This window comes from Triticum dicoccoides, chromosome 1B (assembly GCF_002162155.2).
Source record: "Triticum dicoccoides isolate Atlit2015 ecotype Zavitan chromosome 1B, WEW_v2.0, whole genome shotgun sequence".
Taxonomy (NCBI): Eukaryota; Viridiplantae; Streptophyta; class Magnoliopsida; order Poales; family Poaceae; genus Triticum; species Triticum dicoccoides.
In genome coordinates, this window is record NC_041381.1 from 211364061 (window position 1) to 211379524 (window position 15464).

At 53.9% G+C, this 15464-nt stretch overlaps 1 protein-coding gene across 2 annotated transcripts; it reads right to left on the reverse strand.

Annotated features, from left to right (window-relative positions):
• Positions 1-887: 887 nt before the first annotated feature.
• LOC119328776 (FCS-Like Zinc finger 10-like) lies at positions 888-3333 on the reverse strand. 2 transcript variants are annotated; one of them, XM_037601755.1, is made up of 3 exons: positions 2974-3333; positions 1751-2680; positions 888-1409 (listed from the first exon to the last, which is right to left on the reverse strand). In XM_037601755.1, exons 2-3 carry the CDS (start codon positions 2656-2658, stop codon positions 1229-1231), a joined length of 1089 nt encoding a protein of 362 aa, XP_037457652.1. In that variant the 5' UTR covers positions 2659-2680; positions 2974-3333; the 3' UTR covers positions 888-1228. The 2 variants fall into 2 exon arrangements, with proteins under 2 accessions (XP_037457652.1, XP_037457659.1); XM_037601762.1 differs by lacking the exon at positions 2974-3333 and having other exon boundaries at positions 1751-2945.
• Between the last annotated feature and the right edge of the window lie 12131 nt (positions 3334-15464).

Here is a 15464-nt window from a genome sequence, read left to right on the forward strand (position 1 = left end):
TCTCTCTATTTAAAGCATAGAAATCATGTGATTTATCATCCTTTTTTCTTGAAAAAGGGAGTGCTCCCTTTCCATGTCATTTACTCCCTCCATTCCTAAATATTTGTCTTTCTAGAGATTTCAACAAGTGACTACAAACGAAGTAAAATGGGTGAATCTACATTCTAAAATATGTCTACGTATATCCGTATATTATAGTCCATTTAAATGTCTAAAAAGACAAATATTTAGGAACGGTGGGAGTATCATCTGAATAATGTTGATTGATCTCACGTACCCCTCTTTTTCCATTGTCTGCCCAGCTTTCGTGCATCCCTTATGATGCTACACTAGAAAAGAAAAATCAGTCTGCACAGGCACCAGATCACTGGTATTACTGACAATCTATCCGAATCTAGCAAGTTTGGTTTGCTCCAGCTTCTATCTGCCAGATCTTTTGAGAAACCAATAACGAGTAGGCTTTTTGCAGACCGGGCTCAATGGTGGCCGAAATTAAAAAAAAAAGTTGAACTTCCCAGATTAAAAAAATAAAATAAAAATAATAATATACATGTATACAAGGATGTAATGTATATGTGTGTAAAATTTCACAATGAAATACCTTGACTTGCGAACTGCACAAAGAAAACAAAATCATGAACTTTGAGAATGAACCTTGCATTGCGAGCTGCACAAAGAAATCGAAACCATGAACTTTGAGAATGAACCGTCCATGTGTTGGAAAGCCACAAATTTTTGTGTATGTAGCTCTCCTTTTAACGCATTTCATCATGAAGATTTACATACGTGCACATTATGTCTCCAATATATGTGTATTTTTTTCAAAAATATCTGAGACATATAAAAGCATGAATTTTGGATTTTTCAAACTACGACCTCGGTCTCCATTTGGCATTTTCAAGCTCAATGCCGTCATCTCATCAAATTGTCCCAACTTACATCACGGGAACATTGCCATGGCTGCCAAGAGGTAATCAAAGAAGAGAGAAAAAGAAAAGGAGCTCATAATCGCCAAAACTGCCTTATGACCAAAACTACAGGGCATGCAGCTTCCAATCCATCAATTCCACCCAATATCTCAAGTGCTGAAACATAACTTACAAAAACCAGCAAACTAATGACCGCGGTGGTGGCAATGGCGATGATGAACGATCACTAAACTACATTATTGACCCATCTTCCTGGCACGGCACAGGGTGCATTGGTCAGGTATCAGGGGACACGGAGGTCATGTCAGCACGACCACCCCATCGATGAAGATGTCATCGTCGTCAAACTGCGAAGTCGAACTAGCTGAGCTGGGAGAGGAGAGTGCAGGATTTTTCTCATCTTCATCTTCATCTTCATCTTCATCTTCATTCAGGACTGCTTGGTTTCTGCAGTTGCCAGCACAAAATGCATTCTCACCGCTGCAAAAAGGGCATTCAGCAAATTGTTTAGTGTTTCTTAAGTCTTCCTATGACACGTGACAAATCAACAACTTGTTCACTGGTGCTAACTGCTAAGTAGATAAATGATGTGATGCCAAATTCATTTTTAACTTGTTTAGTTAAGGAAAGAAGTGCAACTCTTCATGTATGTTTCCATTCTATCCATCATTCCATCTGAAGAGGAATTATCTATGAATGTAGGTGATGCAAATTCCCCGAAGAACTGAATGAAGATGGTCATCGCATCTCAAGATACATCACAATCATCGCTTATTCGAATCAATAGTACTGAAGATGACTGGGTAAATGCATCGACATACCGATAAATGGAAGATTCGTTGCCATTCAGGTTCTTCTTGCAAGACGAGCAGAAGCGCGTGGACTCCTCGGCGGCGTCGGCGTCGGGGGAGCCCTTGACCAGCCAGTACAACTCAGCTCCTTCCTTGTCCACATCGATCTCCTTGCTCTCCCAGTCAGGCATGAGAACAGGGCAGGGCTCCAAGATGCAATCCCCAAAAATGCGGGTGGTCTTCGGATTGGAGCCGTGAGCTATGATGCAGGTGTAGTCCTCAGACTGCTCGACCTCCATTGCCGACACGGACCCGATGTATCGGCGTGGTCCGCCAATCGACACTGGCAGCGACCCGGAAGCAGGGAACTTGGCACGGTCGACGGAGTGGTTACTAAAGCCGAGCTGAGCACCACTGGACACGATGACCTCTGGACCAGACTTCACATCCCCATAGAACCTAGTGCAAGGAACGGACATGCCACCGGCGCCGGCGACCTCCACCTCCCCGAGCTCCGGTTGCGCATGCCCGCAGTCTTTCGGCATGTCTTTGGGCAGGGAGGTGTAGGATTTGGCGAGGCATTGCAGCTTCGTTGGGCGCATCTGGAACCCGAGCAGGCGATTCTTGGCGTCGGCGGCGGGCTCGGCGAGGGTGTCGACGAGACCGCCCAGACCGACGCGCCGAGAGTCCCAGCTCCTGGGTGACCGCGGCGACCCGAGCAGCGAACCGCCGAGCGCGGGGAAGGCCCTGTGCTCGAGCGGCGACTTGGGGCTGCGCGCGGTAGAGTCGCAGTCCGGCGTCCCGCGCTTGGTCGCCGCGAGCCCCACGAGCAGCCGCGGCACGGCGAAGAAGGCCGGGCCGCGGAGCCTCCCCCCTGCGGCGCCGTCGAGCGCATCCCCTGCCGCGGCCTGGTCGGACACCACCCTCCTCAGCATCATCCTCCCTCTCCGCCCCGGCTCTCTGAAAACGAAACCAAGAGGTCAGAAAGGCTCAGACTGCAAGGGATCGGCGCGGCCGAGACTAAAAAGCAATCGCGCATCAAGAAGCGCCAAAATCCAGCACTGGCTACGATCCAAGAACCACTGGGGAGTCGTCAAGAACAACGCGCGTGGGCGCAACAGGACAATCGGAGCACGACTGACGGCAACGGGGGCAGATAGGCCTCGTCCGGATGAGGAGGAATCTCTTGCGGCTCGCGGCCAAAACAAGAGAGGAGCACGACCCACGCGCGCATCGATCTCATCCCTACCCACCTGATTAACTGAAATCCCTCCTCGTTTCTCCCTCCTCGATCGCTCTCGCCCCGCTCCGCGATGGCGAGGAAAGAGGGGGAGCAATGCTAGGACCCGACGAGGTGAGCCCCTCACTCTCAAACGGAGCCTGCGAGGCCGCGGCGCCGCAGTGGTCACTCCATCCTCGACCGCTAGAGCAGCAGGCTAGCGGCAGCGTTTCTCTCTCTTGCGTCGTAGGGGCGTCGCTTTGGCGTGCAGTGCATCGAAAGCAGAGCGGGAGCAGGAGCAGGCCGGCGCAGTGATGGGCTTGCTTCTGAAATACTCCTCCCCTCTCATTCATGGATGCCAGACAGAGGCAGCCGCTAGGCGTGTAGCCACGTCGTATCAATACGACGGCCGGCCGGCCGGTGCTGGTGGAGTGGTGGTACATGCAAAATCTGTACTACATGTAGTACACTCCTGTGCTTGCCCGGCCCGGGAACAGACGTGGCAGCGCGCATGGCTCGGTCCAATGCGTGCAGACTCTTTTTCCACATTTGTTTTAGCATTTCTCGTTTTCTACGATCCGACGTGACATCCTTGTTACCGTGCTAGCTTGGACGTGACATCCCATTTACCATCCTAGGCCTACTGGACATTCACACAATTTTTAAAACCACACAAATGGAAAAGACGCAGCACTAGATTGTCATGGCACATTGAATCCTACAAAAATGTAACACGAAACGTGTAATACTACCTCCGGTTTATTAGTCTTTGTCATAATTTAGGTCAAATTTAATCACATATTTAACTAGTAAAATATTTTTGAACACTGTGCAGTCGAAGTTGCTCGTATACACAAACTTACAGTCACCCCGCGCACGCACACCATATCCCTATAAGCATTTTCGAGAAACTGAGCCGGCACATCATCTTGGGATTGACGAAGTCGCCATAAACGCCTTCGTAGTCGAGGGGAACGTGTCCTCCCACTGAACGCACATTGCCGGAAGACCTGAAGTAAATCCAGGAAAATGCAAGCACCAACCTCAAGTCTGGAACTTGGACTCTGGTGGGAAGGGGATACCATTGTCATCCTAACCATTTAACCAATATATGTTGAAAGTGCAATAAGAGCATCTCCAATAGGTGATGTAGATTTGTAAATAACTGATTTTACATCACGAAGGCCCGCAAAAACGGAGCTTCAACACATAATGCAGATCAAAAAAAATTACTCAGTATCTACTCTAGATGTAAAATAGGGCACTTGGTGATGCAAATTTGGCAGTGTGCATCAGGTCCCGCTGTCCAGACGGCCGCCAGAGGTCTCGCCGTCGTGTCGATTTGGATATGTCGTCGTGTTGTTTTTGGCAGATTTGGCTGTTTGCCGGAGTGCCGGTGCTCGTGATGGTGGTCGCAGCTCGTGGTCGCTGTCCGTAGTAGGACAACTGGCTACCAGAGGTCCCACCATCGCGCCGATTTGGATCCGCTGCCATGTTGTTTTTGGCAGATTTGGTTGTTTGCCGAGCGCCGGCGCTTGTGATGGTGTTCACAGCTCGTGGTCGCTGCCCGTAGTAGGACAACTGGCCGCCAGAGGTCCCACCATCGCGCCGATTTGGATCCGCCACCGTGTTGTTTTTGGTCGATTCAACTGTTTGCCGGAGCGCCGGAGTTCGTGATGGCGGCCGTAGCTCATGGTCACCGTCCGTAGTAGGATAATTGGCCGACGAAGCTACCTCAGACAATCGCGTGACCACCGCGGCCGAGTTGCGCGACCACTGCTTCGGTCGGCGCCGTCGGCGTTGCGGCATCGACATTACGTGCAGCCACGAGCCGACAAGCGTCAAGGTGGCATAGGAGATGCCTTTCGGAGCCACTCCTCGTCGGCGCGACTACCATCCACGCTCCGATTGGCAACCGACAGGTTTCTATCTCCTCACACACAAGGTGTTTCACAAAATTGCCACAAGGTAAAATTTTGGTTAAACTTGTCCACTATTGGTACATCATGACTGCTTGCGTGATCATGCACAACATGATCATTAAGAATGAGCATGGGCCTACATCTTCTATGACCTCATGAGAATGTGTGTTCTGCCGAGTAGAAGGGAAGACCGAATCAGACGCTTCATGCAGGTGTACCCTAACATCAGAGAGGGGGTGGTGGACATGGGATGGGGAGCAAGCCTCCTAGTTTCATCTCTAAGTTTGTGGTATTGTGCATGAACTATGATGTATTGTTTGCTGAACCTTGTTGTATTTGTGTTGCATTTCATGTTGTGGATTTCATGAATTATGTTTTAATTTGATGTTGTGGGTTGATGAAATTATTGTTATGTTTGTTTGAGTATTAATTTGGGATGATTTTGCTTCAAATATGTGTTGTTGTTGTTGTTGTTGTTGTTATTGTTGTTGTTGTTCTATTGAAGCGGTGGCCATGCGGGTGCCCTAATTTTATATTATCTGTCGGAGTTGCATTTCATGTTGTTGTTGTTGTCGTCGCCGACCCTGGAGAAGGGCTTGGTGGGGCGGAGCCGGCCATAGGGCACGTGAAGCAAGCCGAATGCCTCCATAGAGAGCACATTGAGGCCGGCTCCACTGTGGATGAGGGTCTTGGTGACCGCCACGTTGCAGATGGTGGGGGTGCAGAGCATCGGGAGTGCGCCTGCACCTGCTGTGGTAGCGGGCTGATCCTCCGAATTGAAGGTGAGGTCGGCCTTGGGCGCCGCCCGGCCCGGTGGAGCCCCCGACTGCACGCGGGTGGCACCCACTTGGCAGAAGAACTACTTGATGTGGCGGTCCGAGGGTGGCGCGTGCGAGCCACTGAGGAGGGCTGCGACGGCGTCGGGCGTCGGCGCCGCGAAGTGCATGAGGAAGAGGCCACACAATTACTCTCAGGAGGCCACAGAAGACTCTGGCAAGTTGAGCAGCCAGACACGTGGCATGCCCATGAGGGCCATGGGGAGCCAGTTGGCCATGACATTGCCGTCTCCGCCGGCCGCCCAAACTACCTCCTCATACGCTTGGAGGAAGCCTGCAGGATCTGCCGCGCCGTCGTAGCGGGTGTTGTTGTTGTTGTTGTCGTCGCCGACCCTGGAGAAGTGCTTGGTGGGACGGAGCCGGCCATAGGGCATGTGAAGCAAGCCAAATGCCTCCATAGAGAGCACATTGAGGCCGGCTCCACCATGGATGAGGGTCTTGGTGACCGCCACGTTGCAGATGGTGGGGGTGCAGAGCATCGAGAGTGTGCCTGCGCCTGCTGTGGTAGCAGGGTGATCCTCCGAATTGAAGGTGAGGTCGGCCTTGGGCGCCGCCCGGCCCGGTGGAGCCCCCGACTGCACGCGGGCGGCACCCACTTGGCGAAAGAACTACTTGATGTGGCGGTCCGAGGGTGGCGCGTGCGACCACCGAGGAGGACTGCGACGGCGTGGGGCGTCGGCGCCGCGAAGTGCATAAGGAAGAGGCCGCGCAATTACTCCTAGGAGGCCACAGGAGACTCTGGTAGGTTGAGCAGCCAGACGCGTGGCACGCCCATGAGGGCCATGGGGAGCCAGTTGGCCATGACATTGTCGTCTCCACTGGCTGCCCAAACTACCTCCTCGTATGCTTGGAGGAAGCCTGCCGGATCTGCCGCACCGTCGTAGTGGCGCGGCAACTCCGTCCTGAACTTGGGTGCCTACTGCACCTGCCATAGGGTGGGGGTGCAAGATCGGAGGCCCATGGCTCCCCCAAAGGTGCGTGATGGTCCGGTCAATGGAGGAGCACCTACGATGAGAGCCGACAGCGGAGCGCAGCGGACAAAGCGGTGGATCTTCGACACACCCCTACCTGGCGCGCCAAATGTTGGATTTCGACTTCCGCAAAGCCTTGAGAGGTTCGAACTCTGGGGTGTGTGCAAAGATCTCACCCTCCCCAGTCTTCCTACTCGCCAATCTCACAGCCTAGCGCGTCGAGCTCGAAGGAAAGGGGACACAACAGTTTAGCCAGGTTTGGGCCACCTTGCGGTGTAAAACCCTACTCCTGCTTTGTGGTGGATTTGCCTCGAGGGGTTGAGGATGAACTAGTACAGTGGAGAACAACCTCAAGAGGTGTGTTCTTGAGCCCAAGTGAGCTGGTGAGGGTGGAATGGATGCAGTCGACTTGATCCGTCCCCCTCTCCATGGTGGTGGTCAGGTCCTATTTATAGTGGCCTTGGTCCTCTTCCCAAATGAAGGCGGGAAGGGATCCCACAACGACCAAATTTGAAGGAAGACAACTAGTACATCTTATTCTGACTAAAGTGGTTTCACCTGCAAAAGCCTCTGGTCGTGACACTGCGGTGGGCTCGGCGATGACCTCCGTCCTGCCGTCCTGGCGGTCTTGGTCTTGTTGCACGAGAATGGAAACCTTTGGCTACTTCCTCGGGACTCTGCGCCTGTTGCTTGCCTCCTTTGTGCAAAAGAGGAAACTGGTACACTGTGCCCGCTGGCGCCCGCCTGGCCTCAATCATCATGGCTCACGTCACCCGAACCTCACGAGGTGAGCCTTGCATAGAAATCATTGCTCCTCGGGAGCCAGCCAGAGGAGGCTGATCCTTTTGGAGCTCTTGGTGTCGTCCGCCTCCCGAGGCTTGGCCCCTCACGAGGGCCTTGAGTTGTCAATGTCGAAGTTGGGCCGTACCAGGCCGTCAATGGGGCCATGCCGCAGGCCGCAGGCAGACTGGGTACTCCCGTATCCAGAACGCTAACAGTAGTAAAGGGAGAACTACTGCGATTGTACTTCTGGTTCATCCGGTCAAGTACCTCAGTAGAGAAAGCCGAAAACTGACCGTCATGATATGCGAGAGTTGGTCAGCGAACCGGTGACTTAGTGTTATACTACAAATCATTCACGATTTATGTGGTTTTATACAAGGGGCTGTGATTCGACCAACCTTGTCGCAAAGGCGCCGTAATCCGGATTGCCATTCATGCAACAGGGGCTAGTACTTAGCCCCACCAATGGACTCCTATGGCTAAGTGAAAGTAATAAAGCCGCATAGTCTAATTGCCTAGTTTATCTTGCAGGATGCCTCCTATACAGGACCAAGACGTTGGATAAAGTGCGGCCATGCGTTCCCGAACACCCCTGTAGTATCTACAAGGGGGCAGAAGCCGACGACTGGTAACTTTCAGACTTATAAATAAACGGACGCACGGGACGGTAAATTAAATCAAAAGACCAAACCATAGATATTTCACATCATGAGTTCATTACATGGTTTTTTACAACTCGAACTCCACTACTCAAATATTACGTCCTTTGAACATTGGCCCTCTACAATTTAGGCACCCTCGAGGACCTCGCTGAAGTACCTCTCCAGCCTCCGGTGATCCTTGCCTTCGGGCGGCCCTGCGGTTGCAATTTCGGTGGCCTTCATCTTCACCCATTGCATCTTGACGTCGGCAAAGGCCATCCGGACACCTTCTATGCAGGCCGGCCGCTTTATGGCGCCAATCCGAGGACGCGCATTGGCAAGCTGCTTCACGAGGCCGAAGTAGCTGCTGGGCATTGGCTCGGCTGGCCAAAGCTAGACTATCAGGTCCTTCATTGCCAAGATGGCCACCCTATGCAGCTCGGTCAGCTGCTTTAGCTGATCGCTAAGGGGCATCGGATGCTCTGGCGCAAGATATTGCGACAGAACAGCTTCTACATTGAGCTCCCCTCTTTGGCTCAGAAGAACTCTGCGGCGTCGGCGGAAGGTCCGCAAAAGCGCCTGGAGAACTCCAAACTCGGGTCATTAAGATATACCTCCTACTTGCAAATTTACTCTGCAAAAGAAAAACCTTACTAGCTGCTATCTGCTTCGACTGCTGGATCTCCTGGCGGGTGCTCTGGGACTCAACCCGGGCCCCCTTGATATCCCGGAGAGCCTTGGTGGGTTCGGATGCTTGGTTCGAAGTCTTCTGCTCCAAGGACTCACACTTAGTAATGGCGTCCTTGAGCTCTTGCTCAACTTTGCCTACCCGAGCCTCATGTTTTCGGCGGGCAGTTCGCTCTGCCTCCAGTTCCTTTGCCGCTTTATCAGCGGCTGCCCTGTTCATCTCCGCCTCTTTTTGGGCTTGGGCAAGCGCGCTCTTGAGGAATTTGACCTCGGCCGCGCCAACTGTGATCATAATCACAAGATCAAATAAGTTAAAAATACTCAATACACATATCACTTCTGGTATGTAAGTTCCGCATACCTTGTGTTTCGTCAAATCACTTGTTGACGCGGTCGAGTTCCTCATCGGCTAATCGAAGCTTCCGATTGAGCTCGGAAACCTCTGCGGTCTGGGCAGTAGCCGCCAACATGGATGCCTGTCTCACACATTAGCACGGTTTATTAACAATTTGTCTTGGGATCCTCTGTTCGGATTGTTTTAATCCAGACAGAGTCTCACCGGCTACTATCTATACATGGGAAAAACCTGTTAGAAGATTACATCGCATACCTCAAAGCCCATCAGTATGCTGTTGAAGGCTTCCTTTTGTCCGCTTTTCGCATACTGAACCTTTTTCATAACCACACCCATCAAGGTGGGTGCTCCTCCACGATGGAAGCGCATTGCAGTGTCTCCTCCAGAGCAGGAATAGCCTCCGGATTAATGGAGGTCGCTCCTGGAGCTGTTGCTCCTCCCTCCTCTGTTGAAGGGGGCTGCACATCCCTTTCTGGAGCCGTATTGGTCTCCGGAATAGTGTGCGGTAGGGGCCCGGACTATTGGGGCTCCCCGTTGTTGGTATTCATGGGGGTCGCCTCCCCCAGGTCTTCAGCGACCGAGGCGTTAACCTCAGGCGCCTTCTCGATGCCCTCGTCCACCCCTCCTCGGCCAGGAGTCCTTTGGGACGACACCTCGGTGTCCTCCATGGCAGTAGGTGAGGGGGGCCGCAACAGAGCGTCACTCTCCGCCTCTTCAGGCGCCAGAGAGTTCCCCGACGAAGACGAGGCGTTCGGAATATCGTGTGGAGGGCTGAAAAGCAAGCAAAGATATAATTTATATGACAGAGGCAGGTAAGCGGAAGCTAAACAAGTAAGATTTTGATACTTATGATTCGACCAAGGGCTTCACCCTGGAGGCTCTCCTCGGGCTGTGTTCAGACTCCGAGTCTGAACTGATTGAGAGGGTTATCTTCCCCCTCTTCGGTGTCGCCCCCTCCAGGTTTTCGGAGGCTGTCCTCTTCTTCTTCCTCATTTTGTGAGGGGAGTCGCTCTCCTCCTCCTCCTCCTCCTCTTCGTCCCCGTCTTCCTCATGAGAGGAGACGACCTCAGTCTCTCCGTAGATAGCGTCCAAAGGACCACTGCGGTGGGGCCCGCCCTTGGGCTCCTTGCCCTTCTTCTCCAGCGCCTGGTAGGGCGCCGGGACTAGCATCTCCGTCATTTAGGGAGTGGTTGTGTCTTCAGGCAACGGAGCCGGACTCTTGATCCGCTCGCTTTCTTTGTCGAGCCCTGTAAAGAAGTGGGCTGATAAGATTCATATTGATAAAAAATACAGACTGGACATATCTTCAGAAAGTTAGTACTTACCGGAGTGGCCGGATTCTCGATGTCGAGCCTGACGTCTTCGGTCTCCATAGGCCAGCTCTTCTGGGCCTTGAAAAGCAGCTTCCATATTCCTTCGTTCATTGTGCGAAGAAGCACTTCAAGGTCTGCATCTCCTCCGGATTGAACTCCCACATGGGGGAGGCCCAGCGTTGGCAGGGGAGGATGCGGCGGAAGAGCATGATCTGCACCACATTGGTGAGACCAACATTTTTGCCCAACACGTTGGTGATGCACGTCTGTAGCATCTGCACCTCCGTCTGGGACCCCCAGTCGAGGCCCTTAGAGGTCCATGAGGTGAGCCTCATGGGGGGTCCGGATCTGAACTCCTGAATTGCCGCCCAGTTGGGGCGGCGCGACTCGGTGATGTAGAACCACTCCTGCTGCCAGACCTTGACGGTCTCGATGAAGGCCCCCTGGGGCCATGTTGCATTGGGCAGTTGGCTTATCATGGCCCTGCTGCAGTCCGCATGCTGCCCGTTACCACCTTCGGCTTCACGTTGAAGATTTTAAGCCATAGGCAGAAGTGGGGTGGGATGCGGAGTAGAGCCTCGCACATGATGATGAATGCCGAGATGTGGAGGAAGGAATTTGGGGCTAGATTATGGAAATCTAGCCCATAATAGAACACGAGTCCCCTGACGAAGGGGTGGAGTGGAAATCCTAGCCATCTAAGAAAATGGGGGAGGAAGATGACCCTTTCGCCTGGCTCAGGAGTGGGGATGATTTGACCCTCGTCGGGGAGCCTGTGCGCAATGTTTGCAGCCAGGTACCCTGCGCTCCAGAGATTCTTCACCTCCTTCTCCGTGACGGAGGAGGCCTCCCACTTGCCCTTGGAACCAGATCCGACAATGGCTAGAGAAGGTGGTGGCAGTGGGAAAGATGAAAGCTTTTTTCGGGCGCTGGAGCTTGGGAGATTGGAAGGCAGAGGCTGGAAGAAGGCATGGGGAAGAAAGGAGGAATCAGTTGCCCTCTTATAGGTGGTAAAAATGCCAACCGCCCCCCCACTTAAGCCTTGAAACTAGCCTATTCCCAATGTGAGCATGCATCGTAATCGGTTGGGTTACCCAAATCTCATTGATGAGAAATCCCGTAATAAGTGGGCACGATCTCTGTTTTGACAAGACGGGCCAAGAGGGCCCGACCTTGAAACACGAACGAGGAGTGTGAAAACGGTTCAGAACACCAAAGGGTCAAGTCTGACGCTTCACCGGAAAAAAGTTGTCAGTAAAGACACCATTCCTTATTTTTATATATCCTGCCTTGCGGCTAAGGGTTGTGTTAATTATGCAAAGCCGTATACAATTATTTTGTGAGGAAAGGTTGATGTATGTTATTCAAGGAGAGGAACCCGCCTCGCAATGACGAAGACAACTTGCACGCTGAACACGTCGTCATTGAAGACTGGTTCAGGGGCTACTGAGGGAGTCCTGGACTAAGGGGTCCTCGGGCGTCCGGTCTATTTGATATGGGCCGGACTAATGGGCTGTCAAGATAAAAGGAAGAAGACCACCTCCCGTGTCCGGTTGGGACTCCCGTGTGCGTGAACAACAAGTTTAGGTGTCCGGATATACTATTTCCTTTCTGTTGAATCGACTTTGTACAACCCTAGGCCCCTCCGGTATCTATATAAACCGAAGGGTTTAGACCGGAGGCAGGATCATAACATTGATAGGCTAGCCAAGTTAGGGTTTAGCCATTACAATCTTCAGGTAGATCAACTCTTGTAACCCCTATACCCATCGAATATAATCAAGTAGGACTAGGGTTTTACCTCCATTAGGAGGGCCCGAACCTGGGTAAACATTGTGTCCCTTTGATCATTGTTATCATCGATCCTCAGACATACAACTTGGGCCCCCCTACCCGAGATTTGCCGGTTTTTGTCAGATTTTGGGTTCCGCAAAACCTTGATAGGTTCGAACTTTGGGGTGCATGCGGAGATATCAACCTACGCAGCCCTGCCTACTCGCGATCTTCCTAAGCCTAGCGCGTCGAGCACAAAGGGACAGAGAGACACAACAGTTTATCCTGGTTCAGGCCACCTTGCGGTGTAATACCCTACTCCAGCGTTTTGGTGGATTGCCTCGAAGGGCTGAGGATGAACTAGTATAGTGGATGAACTGGCCTCAGGAGGTGAAGTGTTATTGACCTCGAGAGAGCTGGCGAGGGGCTTTGGTTTTGCTTTGTTCGTCCTCTCCCCTTCTGTGGTGGCCAAGTCCTATTTATAGTGGCCTTGGTCCTCTTCCCAAATGTTGGCGGGAAGGGATCCCACAACGGAAAGATTTGAAGGGGACAAGTAGTACATCCTATCCTGCCTAAAGTGGTCTTCGCCTGCGAAAAGCTTCTGGTCGTGACGCTGCGGTGGGCTCGGCGATGACCTCCGTCATGCCGTCCTGGCGGTCTTGGTATTGTTGCACCAGAATGGAAATCTTTGGCTGATTCCTCGGGACTCCACGCCTGCCGCCTGCCTCCTTTGCACCAAAGAGGAAACTGGCGCTCTGTGCCCGTTGGCGCCCGCCTGGCCTTGGTCGTCATGGCTCACGTCAGCTGAGCCTCGTGAGGTGCACCTTGCATAGAACTCTCCGCCCCTCGGGAGCCAGCCTGAGGAGGCCGATCCCCTCGGAGGTCTTGGTGTCGTCTGCCTTGCGAGGCTTGGCCCCTCCGAGGGTCTTGAGCTGTTGATGCTGGAGCTGGGCCGTACCAGGCCGTCGATGGAGCCGAGCAGTGGGCTGCAGGCAGGCAAGTCTGGGTACCCCCATATCCAGAACGCCGACAGTAGCCCCCGGGCCCAAGGTGCGCTCGGACTTGGCTTCTAGGCGAAGCCAAAGGGCAAGTACGGAGTGCCGCGGGCCATAACCGCTTGCGGCCTTGAACAACGCGTGGTGATTGATGGGATGTGGGCGTCTCCACTTCCCCATGCTGCCTCGGCAACTGATTTTGTCTGACAAAAGGGTAGCCACCTGCCACCGTGCCTTCATTGCCTCCCCTTCGTCTTTCTCCAGATCCCCTTCTCCCAGCGCCGAAGAAATTCTCCAGATCTACCGATTCTTCCCTCCAACCTTTTGCCCGATGGCAGCTGAGAAAGCCAAAGCTCCAGCCCCGGCTGCTGAAGCCGCTTGGTTTGAGCCGGCGCTGATCACGCCCTCCGTCACCAAGGTGAAGCTCCAGACTACGCTTCTCCTGACGGCAAGCGATGATAGCGAGTGGGGGAAGACTGTGATCCGGGTTGCCTCCGCCGTGCCGGAGCCCACGGACAGTACCTTCTATCCCTTCTTCCTGCATAGCGTCTGCTCGGGGCTGATTCCTCCCTTCTCCCATTTCTTCTATGCCGTTCTCCACCATTACAGCCTCCACGCGCTCCATATCCATCCCAACTCTGTCCTCCTCTTGTCCATCTTCGCCTTCTACTGCGAGGCGTTCGTGGGGGTGATGCCCTCCATCGCCATGCTCCACCGCTTCTTCTAGCTCCTCCTGACTGGCGACCGGCCTGCAGGGTGTGTCGGCTTCGTTGCGGCCTGGGGCGGCAATGTAATCTCCTGCACCAAGAAGAAGGTAGAGGACGCCCGGAACAAGTGGGTCCTCATGGATGCCAAGTGCTCCGACGACTAGCTGGAGCTGCCGACTGGGCTCCCGACCTTCGAGAAGGGGTGGTTTTCTGAGAAGATCACCGATCCCCGTCTGAGGCCGCAGATGAAGAAGATGGAGGCCGACCTGAAGGCCGAGAAGCTGACAGGGGCCATGATCGTCAGGGAATTCCTGACGTAGTGCCTGTCGCTGCTCTAGGATCGCTCCCGCCCCGTGTGGAAGCTCGGGGGTGCCGACGACAAGATCCGCCTGCGCCAGGACGGCCTTCCCGAGGAGGAGCTGAGCAAGGTGCTGCTTTCCTTGACTGGGAACGACCCGAGCGCCCTTACAAATGATTGCATCCTGCTGTACCACCGAGATGACGGAGAGAAGATCGTCGCCGCCATGCCTATCTTCGACAAGTTCGGGCCCATGCCAACGGGGCCTTCCCCGCCGGCCGCCTCTTTGGTGAACCTGTCCTTCGGCTACCGCTCCTCCGAGGCCACCGAGGAGGAGGAGTGGGAGGCGGAATCCTCTGCCCCGAAGTAGGGAGAGCTCATCCAGTGATGGAGCTGGCTCATCCTACGGGGGTCACCACGAGATCCGGGGTGGCCTCTATGAGCCAGCCAAAGCGGACGATGGTGAGGAGGGGCAGGACTGCGCTGATCCCTCAAGGCAGCACTCTACCTTTGCCGGCAGCATCCCGAGCGGCGCCGACCGCGTGCTCTCCTGCTCCCAAGAGCCTGAAGAGGAGCTATGTCGCTTTGGACCAGTAAGTGTTCTTTCTTGGCCTTGCTCTTTAATCTTGATGCGATGCTTAGTGTCTTTGTTCGACGTTAGGCAGCAATCGTCATCGTCTAAGAAGAAGGAGAACGCTGAGGTCGCCGTGGTCGAGTGTGTCGAGGTGGCTGCCGCAGCTTTGTCGAAGAGGGGTGCCACAACACCTGCAGCTCCAGCAGTGGCGTTGTCTTCTCAGGGCTTAGAGGCCCAGCCTCGGAAGGAGCTAGCATCAGCGGTAGGGCTGACTCTGGCGGTGTCTGCCTCCATCGTGACTGCTGAGGTCGCGAGGCCTCTGGAGACCCCAGTCCTTCCTGCCACTGCAGCTTCACCTGCCTTGGCATCAAGAACATCTCCACCTCGCCCACCGTGCTGCTGGGCCATGGCGCTCCTGCCATCTCCAGAGCCTTGGAGGAGGCCCGAGCCGCACTGGACCATCTCTAGGTTGATCTTCAAGGACCGACATGCAACGTTGGGGCGCCTGGGGCTGATCTGAGGGTGGCTCCAGGCCGACGCATCTGGCCGGGCGCCCTGGAGTTCTGCGGAGGAGGCCCAGAAGGTGGCCGGGGTAGCTACTGCCAAGCATGACTTGGCGCAGCAGGAAGCCAAGGATGCCCAAGAGTGGTGCCACACAGTGGAAGCCGAG

Bases quoted from the DNA above. Each gene is read 5' to 3' on its own strand.
- LOC119328776 (XM_037601755.1), bottom strand. From the start codon at position 2,658: ATGATGCTGAGGAGGGTGGTGTCCGACCAGGCCGCGGCAGGGGATGCG. The intron at 1,410-1,750 runs GTATGTCGATGC...CCCTTTTTGCAG, and splicing joins AACGAATCTTCCATTTATCG to CGGTGAGAATGCATTTTGTG.